Source organism: Sus scrofa, chromosome 13, assembly GCF_054392235.1.
Source record: "Sus scrofa isolate SSC_HxYL_T2T_F1_AM1 chromosome 13, Sscrofa_HxYL_maternal_Yorkshire_Landrace_v2.0, whole genome shotgun sequence".
Classification (NCBI taxonomy): Eukaryota; Metazoa; Chordata; class Mammalia; order Artiodactyla; family Suidae; genus Sus; species Sus scrofa.
In genome coordinates, this window is record NC_139395.1 from 142,560,732 (window position 1) to 142,587,401 (window position 26,670).

At 37.7% G+C, this 26,670-nt stretch overlaps 1 protein-coding gene across 2 annotated transcripts; it reads left to right on the plus strand.

Annotated features, from left to right (window-relative positions):
* Positions 1-26,670, plus strand: CLDN16 (claudin 16). Of its 2 annotated transcripts, none has more exons than NM_001161644.3 (5): positions 1-355; positions 13,515-13,617; positions 17,669-17,833; positions 20,352-20,543; positions 21,199-22,494. In NM_001161644.3, the coding sequence occupies exons 1-5, from the start codon at positions 242-244 to the stop codon at positions 21,330-21,332; spliced, it is 708 nt and encodes a 235-aa protein (NP_001155116.3). In that variant the 5' UTR covers positions 1-241; the 3' UTR covers positions 21,333-22,494. The 2 variants fall into 2 exon arrangements, with proteins under 2 accessions (NP_001155116.3, XP_020924001.1); XM_021068342.2 differs by lacking the exon at positions 13,515-13,617 and adding an exon at positions 13,433-13,514 and having other exon boundaries at positions 53-355; positions 21,199-26,670.

Genomic DNA, 26,670 nt, shown 5'->3' on the forward strand with positions numbered 1-26,670 from the left:
TTGGAGGTTGGTCGCTTCAGATAATGACCTCCAGGACCCCTCTGTGGGTTCCAGCCTGTTTGTATTACTCTTGCTGCAACTTAAGACGCCTGCGGTGGAGAGTAAGGAAAAGGAAAAGATCGTTATTTTCAACAATCCCCAGGTACCAGAAGCACAGAAGACTGATAGCATTCCAGCTACCTACGTGAGCCCAGGGCTGGCAGCTTCCCATGTGTCCCTTGCAGACAAGGTGCTCACTAAGATGAGGGATCTTCTTCAGTATGTCGCCTGCTTCTTTGCGCTTTTCTCTACTGGCTTCTTGGTTGTGGCCACCTGGACAGACTGTTGGATGGTGAATGCAGATGATTCCCTGGAGGTAAGAAGTTGGCAGCTTCTTTTACTGACTCAAGCCCACTCAGCTTTTCTCTAAGCCTCACTGTCCCATGATGTTCACTAGGACGAAGAATAGTAATCGCCAACATGGGTAGTCTTGATCCTTCCTTATCGCTTACTGAGTCTTTATTAGTTTATATAATCCTCACAGCTAATCTGAGGTAGGTATTGTTGTGACCCCATTTTATAGATGAGATAACTGAATAACCCCTCTTTTTTCATAATGGTAAATTCACAGAAGCCAAATTACATAATCCCTTCCCCTGAGCCCTCCAGAAATTCACCTTTTCCACAGCTGCGTGTACCAAATTGAATAATATTCAATTCATCCTTTCTCACAAACAGAAGTTGTGCTAATCTTGAATATAACATTAAGAGGAGCATAATAGACTTTCTTAAGAAGTGATGATCTGAAAGTTGAGTGATCAAATTCAAGTCATACAGAACCTACCCGATTATTGTGCAATAGAAAAATGTCATTGTAAGGACTTCCTAAGTAGGAGAAAACATTCCATGGGGAACCAAGTCTTTCCAGTGTGTCGCAAGGTACAGAGGAAAGATATAGATTTAAGAAACCCTCTTTTAAAAATGAGTGCCTCTTGGGAACCTACTGTTCGTGCAAGAGAAGAAATAGAGGTTCACAATTGAAAATTGTATTTTTCCCTCTGGAGAAGTTCGGAAAGAAGTAATGTTGAAATTTAGGATCATTTTCTGTGGCTCTAGGAATCTGAGAGAGATGAAACTAAGTAAAAATCAAATCTTCAGAATCAGTAACTATTCATTAGTAAGGATTCAGAAAGTGTAGGCGAGAGAGAGATAAGCAATATATTATCATAACCTCAAATAAAAACTATATAGCAACTGACTATACTCTCTCATGTACATCCTGAAGGGGACAATTTAATCTAACAAATGCTATACCTTTGTGAAGTTTAAGAAAGATTGTAAACCAACAAACTATAATGGAAAAATAAAAATCATTTAAAAGCTTAAAAACAAAGAAAGATAGCCGAGGGCAAGTTTTTGTATTTTTTTCCTCCTAATTTTATTTATTAAACTCTCAAGTTGGAGTTAAAACTGGAAAGTAATAATCTTTCTATTTTTTCTGTGGGTTTTTTTTTTTTGTATCTTATTCTTTTCTTGCTTTTAATTTTCCTCTGATTCCTACGTGGCATTTCAAAACCACTAGAGTTTTAAGTACTTCTTTAGTGCTAGAAAATTATATTTCTGAACATTGTGATAGAATTGAAACACTATAAAGGATGTCTGCCATATGTGAGTCCCAGTGGTGTGTTATCTGGCCATGCATATAAGTAGTAAATGAAAAAGAAAAAAAAAATGTCCTTTGAACAATACTGAGCAAAGTGTAGCCAGTAACATTGGGCAGTTATTAGCTTGCTGGATTATGGTCTGCCAGTAATAACTGATGAATACAGAAATATGTTGGAGCTGAGCACACTTAAAATCATGTTTTCAAAAATATGCAAACTCTCCTCTAAAAGCATTCTTAAAATATTTTCCAAAACAATTTGAAAATCTTTCTCCTTAGGCTGATGGAACTGCTAACTTTACCTGAAAAGAAATGAAGGTTTAGAAAAGGTCAGACCTTGCTGAGAGAGATTGGGAGTCTGGGCATTTAAAGTGCCTTCTTGCTTTCATCTCAGTACATCCAACCAATTTGCCATCTATTCTGCACAAGAATACCGCTAGTTAAAATGAATGGAATGAGCATTCCAGGTTAGGCACCTCCAGTAAATCCTTGCTAACCTTGGACTGTAGTTAGCAGTTCCTAGCTTCTTTCATGTTTCCCATGCTTGAAATGTATTGCTATGAATCTTCCCTAAGAAGCCTCAGTGTTAAAGGAAGAACCCTTTAACAAAGGAGGCTCCCTTCTCTCCAACAATCTCTCCATTTGTCAGTATTTTTAAAGGGACAGGGATCTTTCATAAAAATTGCTCCTTCAATTGGTTGACATAAAAAGTTATAATATTATCCATAGATGTCAAGTTTCTGATACTCTCTGACTCAATTATATTGTCCTCTTTCCTTGCTTCCTCCCTCATGTATATATCATGCATATATCTTTGGGCCATATTAACAGTTCACTTTAAGCAACTATTGGGCAGGAGTTGCGACAATAAAAGTACTTTCAAAAAAGTGTACCCATGCAAAAATTACACAAAAGGGGGGGTATAATGAATTTTTTAGCTTTGTTAATCTTTTACGGTTAGGTAGGCATCAGAGTTGGAAAATGAATTCTGTAGTTCAGTTCAACATAACAAACATGAAATGTATGTCATAGAAAAGGGTCTGTGCTGATCCTACTAGGGGAGGCAAAGAGAAAGCCAGAATGGGTCCTGCCTTTCATGAGTATATATTTAGTGAGGAACAAAGATGCACATGAAGCTGTAATAAAGGGCACAGGCCAATTCGAATTTGAGAAAGAAATGAACAAAGTACCATTGGAGCAAAGAAGAGGGAAGGATTCTTTCCTGTCGGGGACATTGCAACAGGCCTCAGGGAGGAAAAGACATGCGAACAAAAACTCACAAAGATGCAGAGGATTTTAAAAGGTAGAAATGGCAGCAGGGGCCTTACAGGAGAGGACAAGTAGCAAAAATACAGAATAAAGGTGAGTAACAGGGAACACAAGGCAGAAAGAGCTCATATATCCTATTGCCTTACTGGAGAATACTCAAAAGCACTACAAAATATTAGTGTGCCTCATTTATACTCGCCCTAAACAGGAAAGTTCTTTGCGTTAAGCAGAAGCATTAGGAAAAGGAAATAGCACATGGAATTGCACTGTGCACAGCCCCAAGTCAGGAGCCCAGGGTCCTGAGCTACCATCCTGTTCCTGTCATTGTTGATCCACCTGTGTCTTGGGAAGACTGATGTGTGAGGAGAACATGGGTTTTGAGATGATTCCAGCCTGGGTTCAGATCTTAACTGTCTTCAACTGAGCATGTCGCAGCTCAAATTTTTGACTCAATTTCCTCAATTATAAAATGAAGTCAAACTCAGTTGAACTCTGAGGTCATTACCTTCTTTAACATCAGAACTGCCTGACTAGTCTATGTCTGTAATTCCAGAGAGGTGACTAGTCACCGAAGGATAGTGGCATCTAGAGTCTCCCCAGAAATTTCCACTAGGAAATGTGAATAATCATTCTTCTCTAATGTGCTTTTTCCTCCTTTCTCCCTCTCTCCTTCCTGTCTTACTTTTTTTCTCTCTCTCTTTCTTTTTTCTCCCTCTCTCCTTCCTCTTTCTTGTTATTCTTTACCTTCTGTTTCCCCCCTCTCCTTCCCCTCTTTAAAATGCCCTCTACGCTCTCTTTTCTTCTTCTTTTTCTCCTCTTGCATTCCCCTTTATCTCTTTAACCATCCCTTTTGTACTTCTTTTTTCCCCCCTTTTCATTCTATCATCTTTCATTCCAAAAACGGTCTTTGACACCTGCTGTTTACCTGGTTCTGTGGCAGATACAGGTTATGAAGGAGGATGAGATTTGGATCTTCCTTAGGTTGCTCCCAGTGCACTGGGGGAGAGAGACAGGTGAGCTGATAGATACAGTATGTTATGACCAGTGCTATGATTGCAAAGACTCCAAGCAGCCTACTCATCTAATCATGAATAATTGGTGAAGACTACCCAGAAGATGTATCTAAACTAGACTTGAAGAACAAATGAGGAGGGAGAAAAAATAGAGAGGATTACAAGCACAGGATATGATCTGGGAAGAAATCTGGGTATGAAAGTACTATCTGTTTATTGCTTATGACATATTTAAGCATGGAAAGCGTTTCCACTGTAGGGAGGGGAATATAGGAGCTGGATAATCAAAAGCTTTGTATTCATGTAAAATACAGATCTTATACCATCCACAAGGGTGCTTCACTGTAAGCAAACATATGTATGTGTTTCAGCAAGATCAATCATTTTGACTCCTCATGGAGAGTGACTCGAAAGGGTAAAGTGAATTATAGGGAGACTGATTAGGAAGCTTTTGCCATAAACAGGAGGAAAACACTGATGGTCAGAACTAACATGGCAGCAAGCATAAAAAGAGGTAAAGATTTGGGAAACTGAAGAACTCAAACTGATGGGATCGATAATTGATTGCAAGGGGGAAAGAAGGCTGATAGAGAAGGGGAAGTCAAATTTGAAATTCACTGTATTGTTTTTGGGTATTTGCTGGAAGCTGATTCACCCAGAACATAAATGGAGGAAAATGAGTCTCTATATAGAGAAGTCATTAAGCAGCAATGTCCCTGGACCATGCCACTATTTTTTTCTTATTTAGATTGTTACACAGCCCCTTCGCAGGTCCATTTATAGTGTGGATGTTTACAGGCTGGACTTGATATTAGAGGGAACTGAGATTATACCCTACCGTGCCAGGCAGTAATTGTGTGGATTTAGAGAGACTTTTAAGTTGCTATGAAAACTACATTTCCTCTTCTGTAAAGGGAGGATAACATTCAGCACAGTGTAAGCGTCACATGAGGGTTAAATGAGCTTGTGTATCTAATGTATTTACCACAGTACCAGGCTATTACAAATCAGTCAATAAATGTTAGATATATTATGATCTATTTGCAGTTTACGGTTTTGTTTTTGTTCTGGAGGAAGAGATGACATTTTGTATAATGTTCACTGAAGGGAGAAATATGATATTTAAATTCTATTTCTATTTTCTCTATTGATTCTCTTGGACAAATTCTGTTAAATTCTCTGAGCTGAGCTGTTGATTTTCCTATTTTTATACTTACTGATCGTTCCCTTTTTGTTTAACCAGGAGAATGTGGCATAGAATAGAGACAAAATAGTATAAGTTATCTATTAAATATATTAAAATAAGTTATGAATTAATAACCTTATTAATATTTTAACTATATTGTAAAAATTGCAATTCTTCATTATCCACACTGAAATGAAAAAAATTTTTTCACAAAGCTACCACTCTCTCTGTTATCAGAAGGAAAAAAAATGTTATCACAACTTTATTTCATTTTCAGTTCAAATTTTGTTAATTAACTACTGAGAATCTGCCATACACCAAGCACTTTAATGATTAAAATTTTATTACCTCAAACGAAAGCTTCCCACATTCGGATTTATTTTATCTTCATAACCAGGTTGTCCTTTGGGATATTTATTTGCATTAATGATGCTACAGTTCTTTCAGACATAAAGTAAATATTGCAGTTATTATAGCTAGCATGTACTCTGATTATTTACATAGTAGTGTTACTTCCCAGCCGATTGCAAACTCCTTCAGCAGACATTGGAGGCTACAAACATTCTTTTAATTTACCTCATGGTCTCCTATAGCTCCTGACACCCCTTCCATATAATGGGGACTCAGGATGCATTTGTTAATATGAACTGATGGGGTACTTATTATGATACTTGGCATTCTTGTTAAAAGAATGAATACATGAATGAAATACAATGTCAAGAGATATTTGGAGCCTACATGAGAAGTATCTCTGTAGAAAGATTGCAATTTTTTCTTAGGCAAGATCTGTCATCTCTCTGCAACTTAGATTTTTTTCAAGATACGGATTTCATTCTTCATTTTAATAAGATAAAATAAAGATCCAGTCCCCTCAGATGTATAACAAAGTTGGTGAAGAGATATTTCAAAGTTGATATTTCCCACCTAGAAAATATAGCTTTTCTGCCTGGTGCTTGGAAGAGGGAAAGGAATGAAGAAAAGAAAAGAGAGAAAAGGGTTTTTTTTTTTTTATTTTGGTCTTTTTGTCTTTTAGGGCCACACCCATGGCATATGGAGGCTCCCAGGCTAGGGGTCCATTTGGAGCTATAGCCGCTGGCTTATGCCACAGCCACAGCAATGCGGGATCCGAGCTGCAGCTGCAACCTACACCACAGCTCATGGCAACACCAGATCCTTAACCCACTGAGTGAGGCCAGGAATCTAACGTGCATCCTCATGGATGCTAGTCGGGTTTGTTAACAGCTGAGCCATGACAGGAACTCCAGGAAATTAATATTTTATAATAATTCACTTAAAATAAATTGTGATCCTTTTCACTGAACAGTGATCATTGCAAAGCTGTGAACCCATATGTGCATAAGGAAAGCATTCTAAAATGATTAAATGTATACTAATGTTAATAAATACTAACATTGAAATATGTAATTCATATATGTAAATTAGGTAATATTACCATGAAGCCCACAAACATATACCTGCTAAGTTTTCATTATCCCATTTTTGCAGTTTATATACCATTATCCAGAGCTCCACAACTAAGCACGCAGAGTTAAACCAAGTATATTTTTGCAAACAAACTCATGATACATAAGTGAAGTAGAAAGGAAAGGTGGCATATGTTATGTTTATTTTAACCTTGCCTTCTCACCATTATAAATGCCTGTCTTGAGCTCCTTTAGGCCCTGGGATAGTAAGAAAAAGAAAAGAAAATGTAAAAGTTAAAAGTTTAGAACTGTAGTATAAAAAACTCAAATGCCTTTTTTTTAAATATTTCAAGTTTTAGAAGTAAAACATAATTTACTATGGTATTATTAAAATGTTTGCATCCTATGGAGTTCCCGTTGTGGTGCAGGAGAAATGAATTCGACTAGTATCCATGAGGTTGTGGGTTCAATCCCTGGCCTTGCTCAGTGGGTTAAGGATCTGGTGTTGCTGTGGCTGTGGTGTAGGCCAGTAGCTGTAACTCTGATTCAATCTCGAGCCTGGGAACTTCCATATGCTTATGGGTGCAGTCCTAAAAAGCAAAAAAAGAAAAAAAATGAGGCACTTTTGCATCCTAATAAATACATTCAAATTAGTACTGAAAACAAAGCAAGCCACATCTTCAGTGTTAAAAATACATGAGCACAAGGATGTTACAGTGGTGTGAAAACTATAAATTTCTATATTATGCATATGCAAATTTTTTTAAATGTATTTATTTAGTTTCGGCCGCATCCACAGCATGGGTCAGTTTCTGGGTCAGGGATCGAACCCACACCACAGCAGTGACCTGAGCCACAACAGTGATAATGATGGTTCCTTAAACCTGCTAGGCCACCAGGAAACTCCTGTGAGGTGGTTTTTAAAAAAATACATATTTCTGTGAATTCCCACTGGCTCAGCAGGTCAGAACCCGACTAGTATCCATGAGGATGCAGGTTTGATCCCTGGCCACACTCAGAGGATTAAGGATCTGGCGTTGCTGCAAGCTGTGCATAGGTGGTGGATATGGCTTGGATCTAGTGTTGCTGTGGCTATGGCATAGGCCAGCAACTGAAGCTCTGATTCAACCTCAAGCCTGAGAACTTCCATATGCTGCAGGTGTGGCCCTAAAAAGAAACCAAATAACAAATTAAAAATATATCTTTATAACTTGTTCCATTTTTCTTTCAGCTAATGCATTATTCTTTTATATTATATTCATATATAAATACTCATGCATATGCATTTATAACATAATGCATAGTGACAAAGAAAAGTCCTGTTTGATAGTGGTCAACCAAGAAAAAATATTTACTAAACTTACTACATTTATATATATATTTACTAAACTTGCTACATTTAAATAAATAAATATATATATATATATTTCTCCTATGCAACTGGAAGAGACAAAATGCCAATTAATTGAAGTATTTTTAAGTTTCTCTGTTTCTCAAAAGATATATAAAATATATAGAGTCCAGACAGACACACTCACAACTGCTGTAAATAAGACAATGCTGGCAAACTTGTATGTGGTTGCTTGTAAATATTTTCAAAATGATAAGAAAAGGGAAATTGGTAAAGGTAGGATAGATAAGACTTCATGGGAAACTGCTAAAGAGTTCCAAATAAGAAATCCTAGGATTGGAGTTCCCGTTGTGGCACAGTGGTTAATGAATCTGACTAGGAACCATGAGGTTTCGGGTTCATTCCCTGGCCTTGCTCAGTGGGTTAAGGACCCCTAGCCTGGGAACCTCCATGTGCTGCCGGAGCAGCCCTAGAAAAGGCAAAAAAAAAAAAAAAAGACAAAAAAAAAAAAAAAAGAATTCCCAGGATTAAAGAATTAATTTATGCCTTTATATTTTTTGAAAAAAATTATTAGAGTATAGTTGATTTACAGTGTCGTGTCAATTTCTGCTATACAGCATAGTGACCCAGACATACATATATATGCATTCAAATTCACCTGGGTAGCTAGATCATCAGCCTGGTATCCTAAAGCTTTTTTTGTGACATATCATGCTGAGTACTGTGCTAAACACTTTCCAGAGCTAGTTGAGTAGATAGGGTACAGGCTGATGTCCAATCAGCATATTTTGACTCTGATCTCAATGATAGTTCTTTGACTCCTGGATTTAACTCTTCTATTCAGTAAAGTTTAAAGGACCTATTATGCACCAATTGTGCATACAGTATATTAGTAACCATTTTCTATGCCAAAGTTGAAATGAGAGTTAATGTGTATGATAAGAAAAATTGACAGATATTTTCCCTCAGTAAACATCCTTTGAGCATCTGTTGTATGCTGAGAAGAAGCATTTGTAAGCTCCTTAAAGCTAGATGCCATGCCTGAATTGGTTAGTGCTATATCCCCAGCACTTAGTTAACTAGTTGACTGACACATGACAGATATTTAATAAACATAGACAGACTTGGGAGACAGATGAACAGAAAAGGATAGTGCAGTATTGTAAATGCTCTAGAAATATGGGCAAATTACTGTGGGATCCAAGAAAAATTAATTCCAACTGGTTCCATGGGGGGACCTTCATGGAAGAAAGGATATCCATGTGGTGATATTTAAATGATAGATAGAAATTTGACAAATGAAAGCTAGGGGAGTTATTGTCATTATTATATACCAGGAGGGGAAAATGCAAATGCCTATAAGAACCAGGGTGCAGACATCCTTGAAGGAGCAAACTGGGGAGGAATGGTAAGGAACCTATGAGCATAAACCCCACCTAAATGGGAACAGCCACCCGGCTTTTGCTAATTGTTGCTACATGGGACCTGGGAGTCTAGGTGGCCAGACTGACCAGTTTTCCAAGGGAAGCTGGAAATCTGGACTCTTCCATAAAATCTCTATGCTTTACTGTTGGCAAGTATTTAATATTAAGAAATTTATACTAGGAGTTCCCATCATGGCTCAGCGGAAACAAATCTGACTAGGATCCATGATGACACAGGTTTGATCCCTGGCCTTGCTCAGTGGGTTAAGTATCCGGTATTGCCATGAGCTGTGGTGCAGGTTGCAGACGCGGCTCAGATCCCGTGTTGCTGTGGCGGCAGCAGCTACAGCTCCGATTGGGTCCCTAGCCTGGAAACATCCATATCTGCGGGTGCGACCCTAAAAAGACAAAAAAAAAAAAAAAAAAAAAAAAAAGAAAGAAATTTATACTGGCATCACACTTGTGGCTTGTGGCTCGTTTATTGCCACACCTTGGGTGAATGGAATTCCCCCAACCTAGGGGGTTAATTTCACTTCAGGGTCAACAGATATTCATTGAAATAATATGAAAATTCTTCCAGTATTATTTTAATATGTTATTTGTTAACATATGAATCACATGTGAAAAGGAGAAAGCTTAAATTTGGAATCGTCTCTTTTGGACAACCCTGGGAGAGACAATTACTACTTAGCATTGTGTATGTTTGCCCTTTAAGAAAAGTGAACCGTAATATTTTAAGCAATGGTCTGCTTTTTAAGAATCTTGCCTTAAAACTTTAAAGAAAGTAGAATTGCTTGCCTTTTAGAGAGTTCTTCATAAGCCGTACACAACAGGGGATAAGTAAAGACTCTAGATTACGGGTTAGGAGGGCTTTCCTAAATGTGATAAATAATGCAGTCTTTTAACCTTGTCTTTTGTGCACAAAGGCACCTTTAAGGGTGTCTCCAGTAAGTGCTATATTAACACCGAAGTTTGGTTAATTACAGACACTCTTCTCACGTACCTTAACTGAGTGTGAATACCAAGCAATCTCATATTATGCCCCTGAGCATTAATACCTAATGAAATTGGATTCCTTGTTTCCTCTAATGAGCTCATTGCCTTTCTAAATATGGTCATTGTGGGTAAATGATCAATAGCCTTGAAAATGACACCACTACTGGATGTTTGAGCAAGAAAAAAAATACTCTTTTTTAGCTTACAATAAGTATCCTTACATCTATATCTTAGTTCACTTTCTAAATCACTTCACTTACAAGAAGGAGGACTATAGTCGGTTTCATCAATTTGTTTTGGTGGCTGAGTTTGACAGCAAGGAATTGTGGAAGTCACTTTCTGGTTCGAGAGTAGTGACCCCAGATCCACAGAACCTAGCTCAAGTTGGAATGAACTGGATCCAGTGTGTCCCTGTTAATTAAGAGACTGAGGGTCACAGACTATGAGAAGGCTTGTTTCCTGTTGTGGTATAACTAGTTTAGTAGAAACATCTCTACTGTATTTATTTCAGAGGGCTGCCATAAGACATTGCCACAATTTGGTGGCTCAGCACAAGAGAAAGATATTCTTTTACAGTTCTGAAGGCCAGAAGCTTGAGATCAGTGTGTCAGCAGGGCTACACTGCTTCAGAAGCTCTAGAGGAGAATGTATTCCTTGCCTCTTCCAGCGTCTGGTGGCTGCAGGTATCCCTTGACTTGGGGCCACATAACTTCAGTGTCTGTCTCTGTGGTCATGTTACCTCCTTCTCTTCTCTTCTGTCTCTCCTCCATGTGTCTCTTCTATTAAGGACACTTGTCGTTAGACTTAGGGCCCACCCTGGTAACCCAAGATGACCTCCTTCTCTCAAGAGCATTAATTTACAAAGTCTCTTTCCAGAGTTCCCGTCATGGCTCAGTGGTTAATGAATCCAACTAGGAACCATGAGGGTGCGGGTTCGATCCCTGGCCTTACTCAGTGGGTTAAGGATCTGGCGTTGCCGTGAGCTGTGGTGTAGGTTGCAGACGCGGCTCAGATCCTGAGTTGCTGTGGCTCTGGTGTAGGCCGGCAGCTATAGCTCCAATTCATCCCCTGGCCTGCGAACCTCCATATGCTGCAAGAGCGGCCCAAGAAATGGCAAAAAAAAAAAAAAAAAGACAAAGTCTCTTTCCAAAGAAGGTCACTTTCACAGGTTCTAGGAATTAGAACATGGACACATCTTTTGGGGAGGCTACCATTCAACATTGGTCTTTCTCCACTTTCATTTTGGTTGGTTAGTTACACTGAACATAGTCACTGCTCAGGTTATTATCAGGTTTAAGTACTTTACTAATAGTATCACCTATTGAGAAGATCACCTATATTGTGTGTTTTGTAATTTTTAATTCTTATTGTCACCTTAGCATTTTCTCCTTTATAAAGATTAGGAGATGGAGACGTTCCCGTCTTGGCACAGTGGCTAACTAATCCGACTAGGAACCATGAGGTTGAGGGTTCGATCCCTGCCCTTGCTCAGTGGGTTACCGATCCGGCGTTGTGTGAGCTGTGGTGTAGGTCGCAGACGCGGCTCGGATCCCGCGTTGCTGTGGCTCTGGCGTAGGCCGGCAGCTATAGCTCCGATTAGACCCCTAGCCTGGGAACCTCCACATGCCGCGGGAGCGGCCCAAGAATTGGCAAAAAAGACCAAAAAAAAAAAAAAAAAAAAAGAATTATCGATTATTACCAATTAAAAACATTTCACAAGCAATGTGAAAATAGAAGTACAACATCCAAAATTGTAGCGTTGCCAGCAGTAGAGTTTTATTTGGTGCACAAAACAGCTTCAAAATAGAACACTGGGCAGAGAGTTTTGTTTTTTGTTTTGTTTTGTCTTTTCGCCTTTTCTAGGGCCACTCCCGTGGCACATGGAAGTTCCCAGGCTAGGGGTCTAATCAGAGCTGTAGCCGCCGATCTACGCCACAGCCACAGCAACACCAGATCCAAGTCTCATCTGTGACCTACACCACAGCTCATGGCAACGCCGGATCCTTAACCCACTGAGCAAGGTCAGGGATCGAACCCGCAACCTCGTGTTTCCTAGTCAGATTCGCTAACTGCTGAGCCATGACGGGAAGTCCTGGGCAGAGAGTTATATAGCACAAATATTCTCTTGATATGATTTTCTTTTGCAATTCAAAATGTACTGTATTCCTTCCTTTCCGCACCAGTTATAATCTCCTTGCCTTTGCATTTATCTTCCCACCTTGTTCTGTTATTTATTCTTTCTTTAAGGAAAACTTTGTTTTCATTTTCCAAGATAAATTTTGGTGAAATCTTACTATACTATTCGCAGCTTGCCAAGGTAATGTGAATCTGTAATCGAATCAGAATAAACAATCACATTCACTCTGTTCCATATGCATGAACTCTGTCAAGAATACTTGAAAGCATTTTCTGTTGGCACGTTTACAATTCCAGGAAATCTGTTTTGACTTACGGCTTATAGATAAAGTATGAGAAGGATCAGGACACTGGTACCTTTTAGCTCTAAGTGGATACTTAGAATCATCTGTACAGCATTTCTAAGTAAAAGTGGTTTGCAACTGTCAGGTTGTAGGAAATTAATGGTCAGTTTGTGTATGTCTATACCAAAACTTAAGCTTTTGTGGTCTGTTGGAGCAAGGGAGAAGTCACGTGGTCTTTATATTTCATTTATCGTTGTCTTTATATATACCTTTCTTTGAAAATTATTTTAAAATTTTGAACCTCATACATAGCAACATGTTTCTTCATGGAATTCATTGTTCTTGAGGAAGAAAAATTGATGCACATTCCTAATAGACTCAAGACGTCAACAGTTAGCGTCCAGTACTATATTGACTTTTTTTGATAAGTAAATGTCAGTATAGAGAAGGGAAATGAAATTGCTACCATATTAAACTTTCTTGATGATGGAACCAGCCATAGGTATTTACATATGCTTAATTCTGATTTTATCCATCTCAGGTGTGGGTTACGCCCCTTCCCCCAAATCAGGAAGTGATTTGACCTCCTGATGGGGAAAGCCTTTAACTATTAGCACTTAAGGGAAAACACTCTAAAAGGCGTTGTGTTTATCATAAATGAAATTCTGATTCCACTTGTAACCACTGCACTGTTATCCAACTCACAGCAGCCAAGTCCTCCCTTTGATCAAGAGGAATCAAAGTGTGTCTGCATGAATTGTTTCACATGGTGTCTTCTCCAACATCTAGGTGAGCACAAAATGCCGAGGCCTCTGGTGGGAGTGTGTCACAAATGCTTTTGATGGGATTCGCACCTGTGATGAGTACGATTCTATACTTGCCGAACACCCCTGTACGTATGTATGCTTTAGACAACCCCCCTTGTCAAGCAGGGAAGGCCAAAGGAACTTGAACTCAGGTTTCCATTATGTGTTTTTCTTTTCTACTATATTCTGCTAAGGTTCTATCCAGTTTTAAATGTTTCAATTAGAAATTTCATTTATTTCTGAAAAGTGAATTGAAATATTTTTAGCACATTTTATCTTTTCCCATGTATTTATATATTCCTTTAAGGTAAAAATATGTTCTTCAGCTCTGCTCTCCCATGGTGTCTGATATAGTACCTTACGCACAGCAGGCTTATAGTAGACACTTTTTAAACTGAAACAAAATTCTTCAGGGTGCTGTGATTTTATGATTAGAATTGACAGGTCAGATGAAAAGCATTTCAGCGATGTCTTTTAGCTAGGACTTAGGTCAGATAGAAAGTTTATAATATTTCAAAGGATGATGTTCTAAGAGAGAAGGCGATAGAAGGGCAGAGAGAGAGACAGACAGAAAAGTAGACAGGGAGACAGGCAAAGAGAGAGACACAGACCATGGGTTCAGAGTGTGAAAATTTTTAACATGTATAGCACATTGTCAGCAGAAATATAAAGCCAGCTCCTTCATCTTCCCTATGTTTAGCTTTAAATTATAATTAGGTGTTAGCAAGGCCCATGTTTCTACCAATAAAGAAATCTCATAGATTAAAAAACCTTATTACTGATATTCTCAATTCTTCTCTATACCATTTATTCATTTATTGACTTCTTTAAAACACTGAATTATGCCAAGAAATATTGGTGCTATTATTAAAGCAAATTGGTTTTAGTCTCTTTTAACTCAAATGATGGGTGCGGGTACAACATGGCAACTTCTTTTCTCAAGATAAATGAAAAGTAAACCTTTAGAATGTGACTTTTCCCCTGGACAGTTATTTCAGTCCAAGGAAAAGCACTTAAAAGGATCCATGCTCTAAAATAGCTTTCTTTGTTATTTAGGATTTGAACACCTGGAACATTTTTTTAAACATAATTCATAAAGCTTTTATTTCATTTTTTTAGGGAAAAAAGCCTCCTTTTTTTCCTCTTTTTCCATTCTTGCACTAACCCAGTTCTACATGCAAAGAAACACAATTTGGTCAATAGGAATGGATGTTCATGTTCATGTGGACTCTAGGCGATTCCAGAAATGCAATGGAGTGGTTAGGGAAGAAAAAAAAATCAAGTGTTTTAGAATTTTAAGTTCTTGTTATGTACGTTTAAGCAAGAGAAAATAAAATGACTTATAAGCCTACTACACAGAGAAAACCACAGTTTATATTTAAAATGGTCCTTTATCTTTTGCCTATACAATATTACATTTTTCTTTTCTTTTTTTTTTAAAGCCTCACCCAAGACATATGGAAGTTCCCAGGCTAGGAGTCAAACCAGAGCTGTAGCTGCTGGCCTACATTACAGCCATAGGAACGTGGGATCCGAGCTGTGTCTGTGACCCACACCACAGCTCACAGCAGCACTGGATCCTTAACCCACTGAGCGAGGCCAGGGATTGAACCCACATCCTAATGGCTACTAGGGGATTCATTACAACTGAGCTACAGTGGGAACTCCCATTTTTCTTTTGACATATTTTTACCTATTACTTTCAAATAATATCCTAAAGCTTCATTATTTTTCTTTATAAAGTTCTATCATATACTTAAAGACAAGAAAGATGAAAATTTATTTATTTATTTATTTATTTTTGTCTTTTTGCCATTTCTTGGGCAAATGGAGGTTCCCAGGCTAGGGGTCAAATCAGAGCTACAGCCGCCGGCCTATGCCAGAGCTTCAGCAACACGGAATCTGAGCTGCGTCTGCAACCTACACCACAGCTCACGGCAACACCGGATCGGTAACCCACTGAGCAAGACCAGGGACCAAACCCGTGACCTCATGTTTCCTAGTTAGATTCGTTAACCACTGAGCCACGATGGGAACTCCAATAATTTATTCTAAGAAAATAATATAACTAGATGTTATCTTTAAGAGAGAAGGAGTTTGGGAGTTCCCTGGTGGCTCAGTGAGTTAAGGATTCAGCGTTGTCACTGCTGTGGCACATATTCTGTCTCTGGCCCCTAAACTTCTGCACGCTGTGGGTGCAGGCAAAAAAGAGAGAGAAAGAGAGAGAGTAGATTTTAGTTTTAGTCTTTTACTTAATCACAATTAGATAACCTTTCTAAATACCTTGTATAACTAGGATATATAAACTCAGATATATATTTTTCTGGGTCCTTTTGACACATTTAATTTGAGTCTCCCTAATCCCCCAAATCAAAGTATTTAACATTATTCTGGCAGCCAAATCTTAGACAGTCTCTGGAAAGAAATTCCCAACTGGCCAGCATTAGGGACCTTCTTGCAGAGCTGCCTTTTTGGAACTGGACTAGCCATGGGGCCTCTGGAAGACACCATGGGCATGAGTCCTGGAGTTCCACAGAGCATCTGAATCACACCTTATGTGGGAATAAGGGTCAGAGGAGGGAAGACCACGACCCACAATGATTTCAGGGGACCCCATCCAGATGGCAGACCTGGTCCTGTTGGTTCCCAGTCCCAGAAGGGGACTTAGAAAATTTCAGGGGAGGTTCTCTAAAGTATGGGACCACTTCGCTTGGAGTACTGAGTAGGAGGCCTACTTGTATACACTATTTGTGGATCAAGGAGATATGTTGAAATATAAAAACTGATTTCACCTAATGAGTTATATATTTTTCTCTTTCCTCAATTGTGAAAAAAAAAAAAAAATGATCCTTAGGGTTGGCCTAAATTTGAAATCTGAGCCTAAAGTTTTAAAAATAATGCCACATTTTGAGAACTTAAATATTTACCTATTAAAAAGGTAGAAACTGATTTTATGCACTGGTCTCTTTTCCTAGATGGATTATAAAAATATTTTGTATTTGAAATGAGGAAAATTGGCCACATTTTAATAAGCAATCTATAGCTCGTTTACAGCCATACCACCCTGAATGCACCCTATCTCGTTTGATCTCTGAAGCTAAGCAGGGTTGGACCTGGTTAGTACTTGGATGGGAGCAATCTATAACTAAATAGGCCCTAAAGTTATATCACCATTGGAAAAAAATTATTTAAATGTAAGGAAACTTCAAATGACTATGAAAATAAAGCATAATGACTCTACCATCAAAGAAATAAATTGTATTACTCTTCTTCAGTAACCAGCTAAAATTCTGACTTCAAGTAATTAACCCTCCACTTGTGACAGAATTTTCCTATTTTTAATTTAGTGTAACTGAGACCACAGTTCAGGAAGCTTGCAGAGTCGGTGATGTACCCACTGCAGACAATAACTGTTACTCTTCCACTTCTATTGACGTGATCTTCTCCCTGGACTTTACTGTATATTCTCATTGGCTATCGCTTTAAAGTATGCTCCACTGATCGTGCATGGTTGAAGGGTTAATGCAGAGTGTTGGCCAAAAAAGGTCACAACCTACAGGTATGAAAGAGAATATGATCTGACTTCCACTTAATAACAGAAGCTCCTTCTACTTCTAAGGATCTGCTAATGGCTCCCACCTGAACTGGCATGGGATATCTTGAAGTATTTTATTTTGCTCCTGTATACCAAATTTTAACCAAGTAATTACATTTTTTTCAATAAAACTTCAAACAAATGAAGTGATTATTTATTTATTGAATATTAATTGGGTATCTTCTGAAGAAGAGATATTCTCTTTCAGTTCAGCAGTTAGCTACAATATTTGCAAATGAGGCTTATTCCAAAATAGGAGGCAAGAAGGGAAATAGTTATTGAGCCCCCACCATATGCCAGACATCTTTCTAGGAGGCCAACAAGATTGTAATAAGAACTTAAATAAAAATGTTGATAGTCCCAATATTTTCTGCATCTTATGAAAAAATTATGGGTATTTATTTTCAAGTTCATGCACATTTAAAGTCTGATTTTATTCAGTGTGCATGTGTTAATGTATGCAGGAGTCTGTTTTTTGGTTACCTCTATGTATTAACATGTTTCCTTCCACTGTGCTGAACCCACATGCTCTGATCTTCTAGTGAAGCTGGTAGTAACGCGGGCACTGATGATTACTGCAGATGTTCTAGCTGGATTTGGATTTATTACCCTGCTCCTTGGTCTTGACTGTGTGAAATTCCTCCCTGATGAGCCATACATCAAAGTCCGCATCTGCTTTGTTGCTGGAACCACATTACTAATAGCAGGTAATAGCTTGGTCTGGGGATAAAGATAATCATGTAAGGTCTTCAAATAAAGAGGGTGCTGTTCTGAAGTAGTTCATTTTAGGATCACATGTGACCTGCTTTTCTGGAGTGAATCAATAACCAGCACATCCACCCACCCTGCTTTCCATAGTTTTGAAATAGATGATTAATCTTTTGTGAATATCTGTGACTAAGGTTTATTGAAGTCCTCAAACTATTTTTAGCACATAAAAAGTTACATAATGCTTTAATTTTTAAAAAAGATTGATTATTCCAAAAGACCTAAAATATGCCCTAAGATACCACCTCCTTTCCTGTACACACCCCCACCAACTCCTTTGGGCAATGAACTAAATTGTACCAAATCCTATATTAGACTTTCCTCATGCGCCAAACCATATGATCATAAGTATACCAATAAACAGATTATGCTACTTTCTCTATTCAAGAAACACGTGAGTAAATGGAGTTCTGAAGACTAATAAATCAAGCATGACTACTAAAAAATAAATCAAGATGCGCTTTATATGCTGCTTATTGGTGGAACAGCAAAATTGATATTTTACTGAGGTCTGTCATCAAATTCAATTTAATCTTCCCTTATCACAACACGATGTAATGCAAGTTAGGAGGAAAAGAACACTATGGAAGAAATCAAGGTGCAGGAAGGTTGAAAAACAATGAGCCCACCCTCTAGAGAGAAAATCAAAAAGTTACCAAATCAAATATAAGTAGGAATCTGACCAGGAAGTATAGGATGAGTGGATAGGAATTTTGAAACTAAGAATCCTTGGAAATGTATATGAGTGATATATAGATCTTAGGCCAGTCTCTTAATCTGTCTCCTTTTCTTGATCTGCAGTTTAGGTTGAAGCGCTGGTAATAATATCTATTCTTAATTGTTGTTGTAAAAATCAGATGTGGGCAGAGTAAACCCATAGCAGAGAAACTCACCCATCACATAGTCAAAAATGGGGCCTCTCTGATATTTTCTCACACAAACATTGCGTCAATACCCTAATGATCCTTAGATTATATTAAAAAGTCACTAGAATTCAGTAATTTGTCCTCTATAAGATACTCATCCTTATGAACAGCCCAATAATAACATACAGTTTTTGTATGTAATGATGTGTTTTACATAACAAATGTAAGTATCATTTAATGCTATGCAGTTTTGTTCTAGAATGCTTTTTGATACACCACCAGATACTCCATTTTTTAAAAATTTTTTTATATAATGATTTTTGTTTCCATTATAGCTGGTTTACAGTGTTCTGTCAATTTTATGCTGTACAGCATGGTGACCCAGTTACACAACCATTTTTTATAAAATAACAAAACAAGCTAAATTTAAAGAAAAACAAGTCAGTGAAGAAAATCCCTGTGGGAATGGCCAGAGATGACTAAATTATCCAAGATGGTCAAAGCCTTGAAATTATTTGAAATTACTATAATTATATATATTATATACACACACTCATATATATGGAATATATATATATTGAATTATATGTATATGTACATACACACAGAAATTTTTTTTTTGTCTTTTGTCTTTTTAGGGCCACACCCATAGCATATGGAGATTCCCAGGCTAGGGGTCTAACCGGAGCTATAACTTCTAGCTTATGTCTCAGCCACGCCAGATCTGAGCCATGTGTGTGACCTACACCACAGCTCACAGCAACGCCAGATCCTTAACCCACTGAGCAAGGCCAGGGATGGAAACCACAACTTCATGGTTCCTAGTCAGATTCGTTTCCACTGAGCCATGACTGGAACTCCAGAAATCTGTTTCTACGTGTCAAAAAAATGAATTTTAACCCTCAACCTATAGGTTATAGTATTATAGAAAAAGTGTGATAGGTAATTTATACCCTATATTCTAAAGGTTAGTGTATGGTCACGATCTGGTCCTTGTTAAACTTCTTGCATTAAATAATTGGGGAAAGAATTCAGTGAAATTTTGTCTTAAATAGATGTCACAGGCTCAGTAGGAAAAAAATGTGAAAGTTTCTTGGGGTCACCAATCTCAGAAACACCGTTTTCTCAGAGCCTTTTCCCACACAACTCTCCACCCATTTTTCTTATGTCTAAACCCTGACATGCCATTTATACCTTTAAAGAGAGAGTGCTCTTGGGGCATCATTTCAAGCCAATCAATTTTCCTAAAGACTAATAGGTAAGGATTACACTTTATTTAAAATGGGAAAAATTTCTTAGTCTATTCGTATATGGTATGGGAGTGGTAGATAAAGGTATATTTTAACATAAAGATAATTTTTACTCCAGTTATTTGTTTCTAACCCCAACACACTAAAATGAATGACTTTAAAAACATAGGTTGCATGTGGGAGCGGATTACATAGCTGACCTAACTTCATCCGTGGGTCTGGGTGGTGGGTCAGGGGAATGATGGAGTATTTTTAAATATGATACAACAGAATACTCCATTTCCTTGGATTTAAATTCGGAAAGGGCCTGCATTATTTATGGCAATTTTCATTTCTTGCAGGTGCCCCAGGAATCATTGGCTCTGTGTGGTATGCTGTTGATGTTTATGTGGAGCGTACTTCTCTGATTTTGCACAATATATTTCTTGGCATCCAATACAAATTTGGTTGGTCCTGTTGGCTTGGAATGGCTGGGTCTCTGGGTTGCTTTTTGGCTGGTGCTGTCCTCACATGCTGCTTATACCTCTTTAAAGGTAAGAACAAAATAAAAGAACACACTTCCTTGCCTCTAATATCATTCCTCCCAGACCAGTTAAACATATCTCATCAGCCCAAAGTAATGTTGCTGACCTGATCCCTACGTAGTACCATTAAAATTTTGTCTGTTCAAGGGCAATGCATTTGCAGTACTAGAAACTTACTATCCAGTTGGTGGTATGTTTGCTGAAAAGAAAAAAAAAAAAAAACCCACAGCTACAACTGTGTCCAGTATCCATATACATAATGATTATTTTGATGTCATAATCTTATATATTTCACTTCACCGGGTCTATTAAATGTATACATGTTTAAAACAGAGAAGTAAACTGAGCGCCAAGGCAAGTATGAATTTGTTGTTGGAGAATGTAACGCATTACTATTAGGTTTCTAAAAAAGTCACTGAAAGAAACTAAGGAAATCCCTCTCTCAAAAGGAAAAAAAAAAGCATATTATTTGGCTTAATTTTAAATCTAAAAATAACTTCCAGGCTGAGGATCTTAGAGTCTTTTCTAGGGTTCTTAGATGATTCCTTTTTAGAATATTAATAATCTTGCCTCTTTGGGGGAGGAATATGTAAAATGACATTTTTCCCAAAGTTTATTGAGCCATAATTATTTTTATATCACCACATTTATCTCTTTCAAACAGATGTTGGACTTGAGAGGAACTATCCTTACTCCATGAGGAAGGCCTATTCAACTACAGCTGTTTCGATGGCCAAGTCGTATGTGGCCCCTCGGACACAGACTGCCAAAATGTATGCTGTAGACACTAGGGTGTAAAGTGACACATGCTGGTCTGTGTGTATTTGTTTCTTAACGAATAACTCAATATGTTCAAGTTCAATAAGAGCGGACAAATTCGGGAACACTTCTTTAGACTCCACGTTGAGCTAAATTCATTGCTTAGCTTAATCAAAAAGTTTGATTCTCCTATCACTTCTTCTCAACTATTCTTAAATTCTTCCAGTCTTTCACCCTCCCTCTCTCACACAAACATACACACGTTTTCCCTGCATCTTAAGAGAAGGTTGCAGGAATATAAAAGTGTTTGTTGTGATTTCTATTTTGCTATTAGAGATAGTGACATGGAGATATTAAAATAAAGTGGCACTTGAAGAATAGAAAGCGACTTTCAAAAGAGGCCAGAGATTCTAATCTATGAAGGGATTGACAAGGTCTTAGCTCTTTCCCTGGCTTTCAGCTCACTTTTTGTATTCTTAACTGAGTGAGTTCTGTGAAAACTTTTAAGATGTCTTGCAGTTTCAAGTCAGTATATCAAAGCGTACCATTGCTCTGATTCTGTTAAAATAGAAAAAGAAAATAGCTTCATGGACCAGCCACTGGTGGGGGTTGAAAATAAAAAGGTCCCTCTCCATGCTCTAAAGGTCAAAAGCAAATGCTAAATTAATCCCGGAGTCAGTGCTAACTTTCTTTTTCATTAACAACAGAGGTCTGTGTGTTATTTTATCACTACTCTAAATTTGCCTGTATATTGTCGAATATTAACATATGGCAGTTGTAGCTAAACCAGGGAGTTCACTTAGTGTTGACTGACTACTGAGCATCCCCATTTCAAGAATGTACCATATTAGAATTCACCAGTTCAGGTGCTCTCTCGCCACTGGATCCTCTGCACCCAGCCAAGGGGCTGTCAGAGGATAAAATGTTACAAATATTTGTTACCTGAAAGAAATAATGCTCATAGCTCTCTACTAATAAAATCAATTTTCCTCACAAAGTATGTGCTTGTTGAAAAACAATAGACTTATATACATGCTTAAAGAAATCAGTGAATGATTGCTAATGGGATTTTATTCATATTCATACTATAACCCTTCAATGTTTTATTATTATTTTTTATTTTTATTTTTTTATTTGAGGAGTGTGCACATATTCCATAATTATTGTTAATTACAACAATAATAAAAACTCCATTAATGAAGCAAATCTTGTTAGAAACTATTTAAGAAAACTTGGTAGAATTCAAATTGGAAACAGTTTGAATTGACAATTCTGAGTGCATAGTGGTAAGAAACTATCATACAGTAATTAAAGAACATTTTAAATCTTCAGCTGTATCTTCATAGATCTTTTATAATTGTAGGTAACTAGCTAGTTAACTAATTCCAAAGCAAATATATTCATCACTGTATACAATTTTCTTTTCATGTTCAATAATATCTAGTGATTGGTTTGCATGGTTTAAGAAGAATGCCTGTTCTTTAATTTTTTTTTTTTTACAAAATAAAATACATATATTTAAACACAATTACATTCACACACATTATTATATCATGGATCTTAAGAAACATATTAAGCGACTCCCTTTGGAGAAGTGGAATGGAAAATATGCTGAGACAAATAGGAAATGGCTTTGTATGGCTTTCATCTTTACTATTTAGTATTATCTATTACATTTCAATTTTTCTTTAAAAATTAGCATTATATTAAAATTGTGTGTATTATGCAACTAAAATTTATAAAGAAGAAAGCCTTATATACCATTAAATATTTTATATAGCATAATAAAAAGAATATCTTAACTGGTAAGAATAACAAAGATAATACACCCTCTGAAAATAAGGAAAATATAAAATGCATAAATTGGTTAAAAAACAGTGTAACTATATAAATATGTCCTCACAATTTGTTACATCTCATTGATTCTTCAATAAAGGCATTACACCATTCTAGGTAATGTGATAAACAAGACATTATAGACTTTACATTGTACCATGGAGAGAAATGGTTATTAATAATACAATTATAGAACTGTATTATTTAATTGTACAGTTGTATTACTTAATTATAATGGTCATAAATTCTTTGATGGAGAGGAAATCAGAATCAGATGTAAGAAGACTTCAGCATTCCAAGAATGATGTCAAATGACCCCCTTCATGGTGGGTTATGCACTTATTTACTATGAGATATATTTCTTCTTCAGAGATTCCTTGTTTCTGCATCAATTGTAGATTTTTGGTTTGCAGATATTCTGAAGTTTTGATATAAGAGTCTATATGTATACGAGATTGTTTTAAGTTGTTGTTCTCTTAATTGCAAGTTCATCTCCAGTGTCCTGCATTTGTACCCACCTCTTCTCATGATTTCTGATTTTGGTGGTATAATTGTGCATGGATGATTTCATGTCTTTACTGTATATATATTTGTGGAATTTTTGTTTCCTGTTGCTGTCTTTTCTTTTCTGCCTGGAGAAGTTCCTTTAGTATTTGTTGTAAGGCTGGTTTAGTGTTGCTGAATTCTCTCAACTTTTGCTTATTGGTGAAGGTTTTGATTTCTCCTTCAAATCTGAGGGAGAGTCTTGCTGGGTAGAGTAATCTTGGTTGGAGGTTTTTTCCTTTTATCACATCAAGTGTGTCATGCCACTCCCTTCTGGCCTGCAGAGTTTCTGCTGAAAAAATCTGCCGATAACCTTATTGGGGTTCCCTTGTATGTTACTTGTTTCTTTTCCCTAGCTGCTTTCAAGATTTCCTCTTTGTCTTTAATTTTGGTCAGTTTGATTAATATGTGTCTTGGGGTGGTTCCTCCTTGGGTTTATTTTCTATGGTACTCATTGTGCTTCCTGGATTTGAGTGAGTGGTTCCTTTCCCATGTGAGGGAAGTTTTCGGCTATTATCTCTTGGAACATTTTTTCTGTCCCCTTCTCTCTCTCTTCTCCTTCTGGCACCCCTATAATACGGATGTTGGTGCATTTAACATTGTCCCAGAGATCTCTGAGACTCTCTCCATTCATTTTCAATCTTTTTTCTCTTTTCTGTTCCACATCCGTAATTTCCACTAATCTGTCCTCCACCTCGCTTATTTGTTCTTCTGCCTCCTGTATTCTGCTGTTGGTTGCTTCTAGTGAATTTTTTATTTCAGTTATCGTATTTTGCATCTCTTCTTATTTAAGTTTTATATCTTGTATCTCTTTGGTCAGTGTTTCCTGTAAGTTATCCATCTTTGCCGCCAGTTTATTTCCAATGTCTTGCATCATCTTCAGCATCAACAATCTAAAGTCTTTTTCCTGGAGGCTAAGAATCTCCTCATCGCTTAGCTGATTTTCTGGGGTTTTTCCTTTCTCCCTCATCTGAGTTATAGTTCTCTGTCTTTTCATTTTTATAGGTTTTTGGTGTGGTGACCTTTTTACTGATAATAGAGTTGTAGCCTCTCTTACTTCTGGTGTCTGCCCCCTCGTGGCTGAATTCAGTATGGGGGCTTGCTGTAGGCTTCCTGATGGAACAGGCTGATTCCTGCCCCCTGGTAGGTGGAGCTGATTCTAATCCCTCTGGTGGGTGGGGCTTAGTCTCTGGATGAGATTAGAGGTGGCTGTGTGCCTGAGGGGTCTTTAGGTAGCCTGTTTACTGAGGGGTGGGGCTGTGATCCCACCTGGATTGTTGTTTGCCCTGGGGCTTCTCAGCACTGACTGACAGGTGGGGCCAGATTTTCTCAAAATGGCCACCTCCAGAGAAAGGCAGCTGCTGAATATTCCCAAGAGTTTTGCCTTCAATGTCCCTCCCTCACAAGAAGCCATATTCACCCCTGTTTTCCCAGGATGTCCTCCAAGAGCTGCAGTCAGGTTTGACCCAGTTTCCCATGGAGACTTTGCTCTGCCCTGGGATCCAGTGCACATGAAAGTCCATGTGTGCCTTTTAAGAATGGGGTCTCCATTTCCCCCAGTCCTGTGGAGCTCCTGCACACAAGCCCCACTGACCTTCAAGACCAGATGCTCCAGGGGCTCTTTCTCCCAGTGCCGGATCCCCACACGTGAGGGTTTGATGTGGGGCTCAGAACTCTCACTCCTATAGGTGAGTCTCTCTCTGTGAACCAGTTAGTTTTCAGTCTGTGGAGCTTCCCACCTGGGAGGTATGGGGTTGTTTATATCACGAAATTGCCCCTCCTACCTCTTGATGTGGCCTCCTCTTATTCTTCTGGAGTAGGGTATCTTTTTTAAGGTTTCCAGTCCATTTGGGTGGGGATTGCTCAGCTTTTAGTTGTGAATTTTGTTGCTTTTAGGAGAGAAGTTGAGCTCCAGTCCTTCTATTCCGCCATCTTTATCCTCTCCAACCCTTCAATGTTTTAAATTGTAGAGTTTTCTCAAAATTATAAAATTTAACCTAAGGTTTTCTGATTCCCTGTAATTCACATGAATAGCATGAATGTCCATGCAGTACCTTAACAGATTGTCAACTGAACTAAAAGTCCATTCTTTGGAAAATGGAAATTTAGTTACAAATTTCTTAAGCTCCTAAAAGAAGTGTTTCCAATTTAAAAAGCTAAAAATAATGTGAAAATGAGATAATGGAATCCGACAGACAGACACATTGTCGAGGATGATGTGAATGATTTCACATGGTATCTCTTTACCAGTATCTCAGGAGAATTTCTTTTTCTTTTCCTTTTTTTTTTTTTTTGTCTTTTTGTCTTTTTTTAGGGCCACACCTGTGGCATATGGAGGTTCTCAGGCTAGGGGTCCAATGAGAGCCAATGTGCTGGCCTACATCACAGCCATAGCAATGCCAAATCCAAGCCGTGTCTGCAACTCATACCACAGCACATGGCAACACTGATCCTTAACCCATTGAGCGAGGCCAGGGATCAAACCCACAACCTCATGGTTTACTAGTCTGGTTTGTTAACCACTGAGCCAGGACGGGAACTCCTCAGGAGAATTTCTAATCTAATCTTAGAATTAAGAACAATTGATTCACGTTTACTTCATGAATATTATCAACTTTGTAACTGACATTTAACAAAGTTATTTGTAGATTACTTTTATTAGTTATATGGGTTTTAGTTTATCCATTTTAAAACATTTTGTATTGTTCTTTTTTTCTCAAACTTGACTTTGAAAATTTTTATTCCCACAATTGTTTTATGATATACTGTCTGTCATGTTTTATATATTCTAAGTCTCTTGAAATACTTCTGGGGAAAGTCAGAATAAAATTAATTAAATAATCAATTAGATTTTAGAGGTAAAATTTTTCCCATTTTAGAAATGAAAATTTTCCTTCATTTGTATGAGGAAATATTTCAGAGGATTCTGGAGAAATCTATTGAAATCTATGAATGTTTTGAATTTTTTCTCAATAAAAATGTTTTGTAGATCCTGGGA

Excerpts from the sequence above, each read along its gene's own strand:
- CLDN16 (NM_001161644.3), top strand. The coding sequence starts at position 242 with ATGAGGGATCTTCTTCAGTATGTCGCCTGCTTCTTTGCGCTTTTCTCT. Across the intron at positions 356-13,514 it reads ATGCAGATGATTCCCTGGAG|GTGAGCACAAAATGCCGAGG; the intron begins GTAAGAAGTTGG and ends TCCAACATCTAG. Across the intron at positions 13,618-17,668 it reads TATACTTGCCGAACACCCCT|TGAAGCTGGTAGTAACGCGG; the intron begins GTACGTATGTAT and ends CTGATCTTCTAG.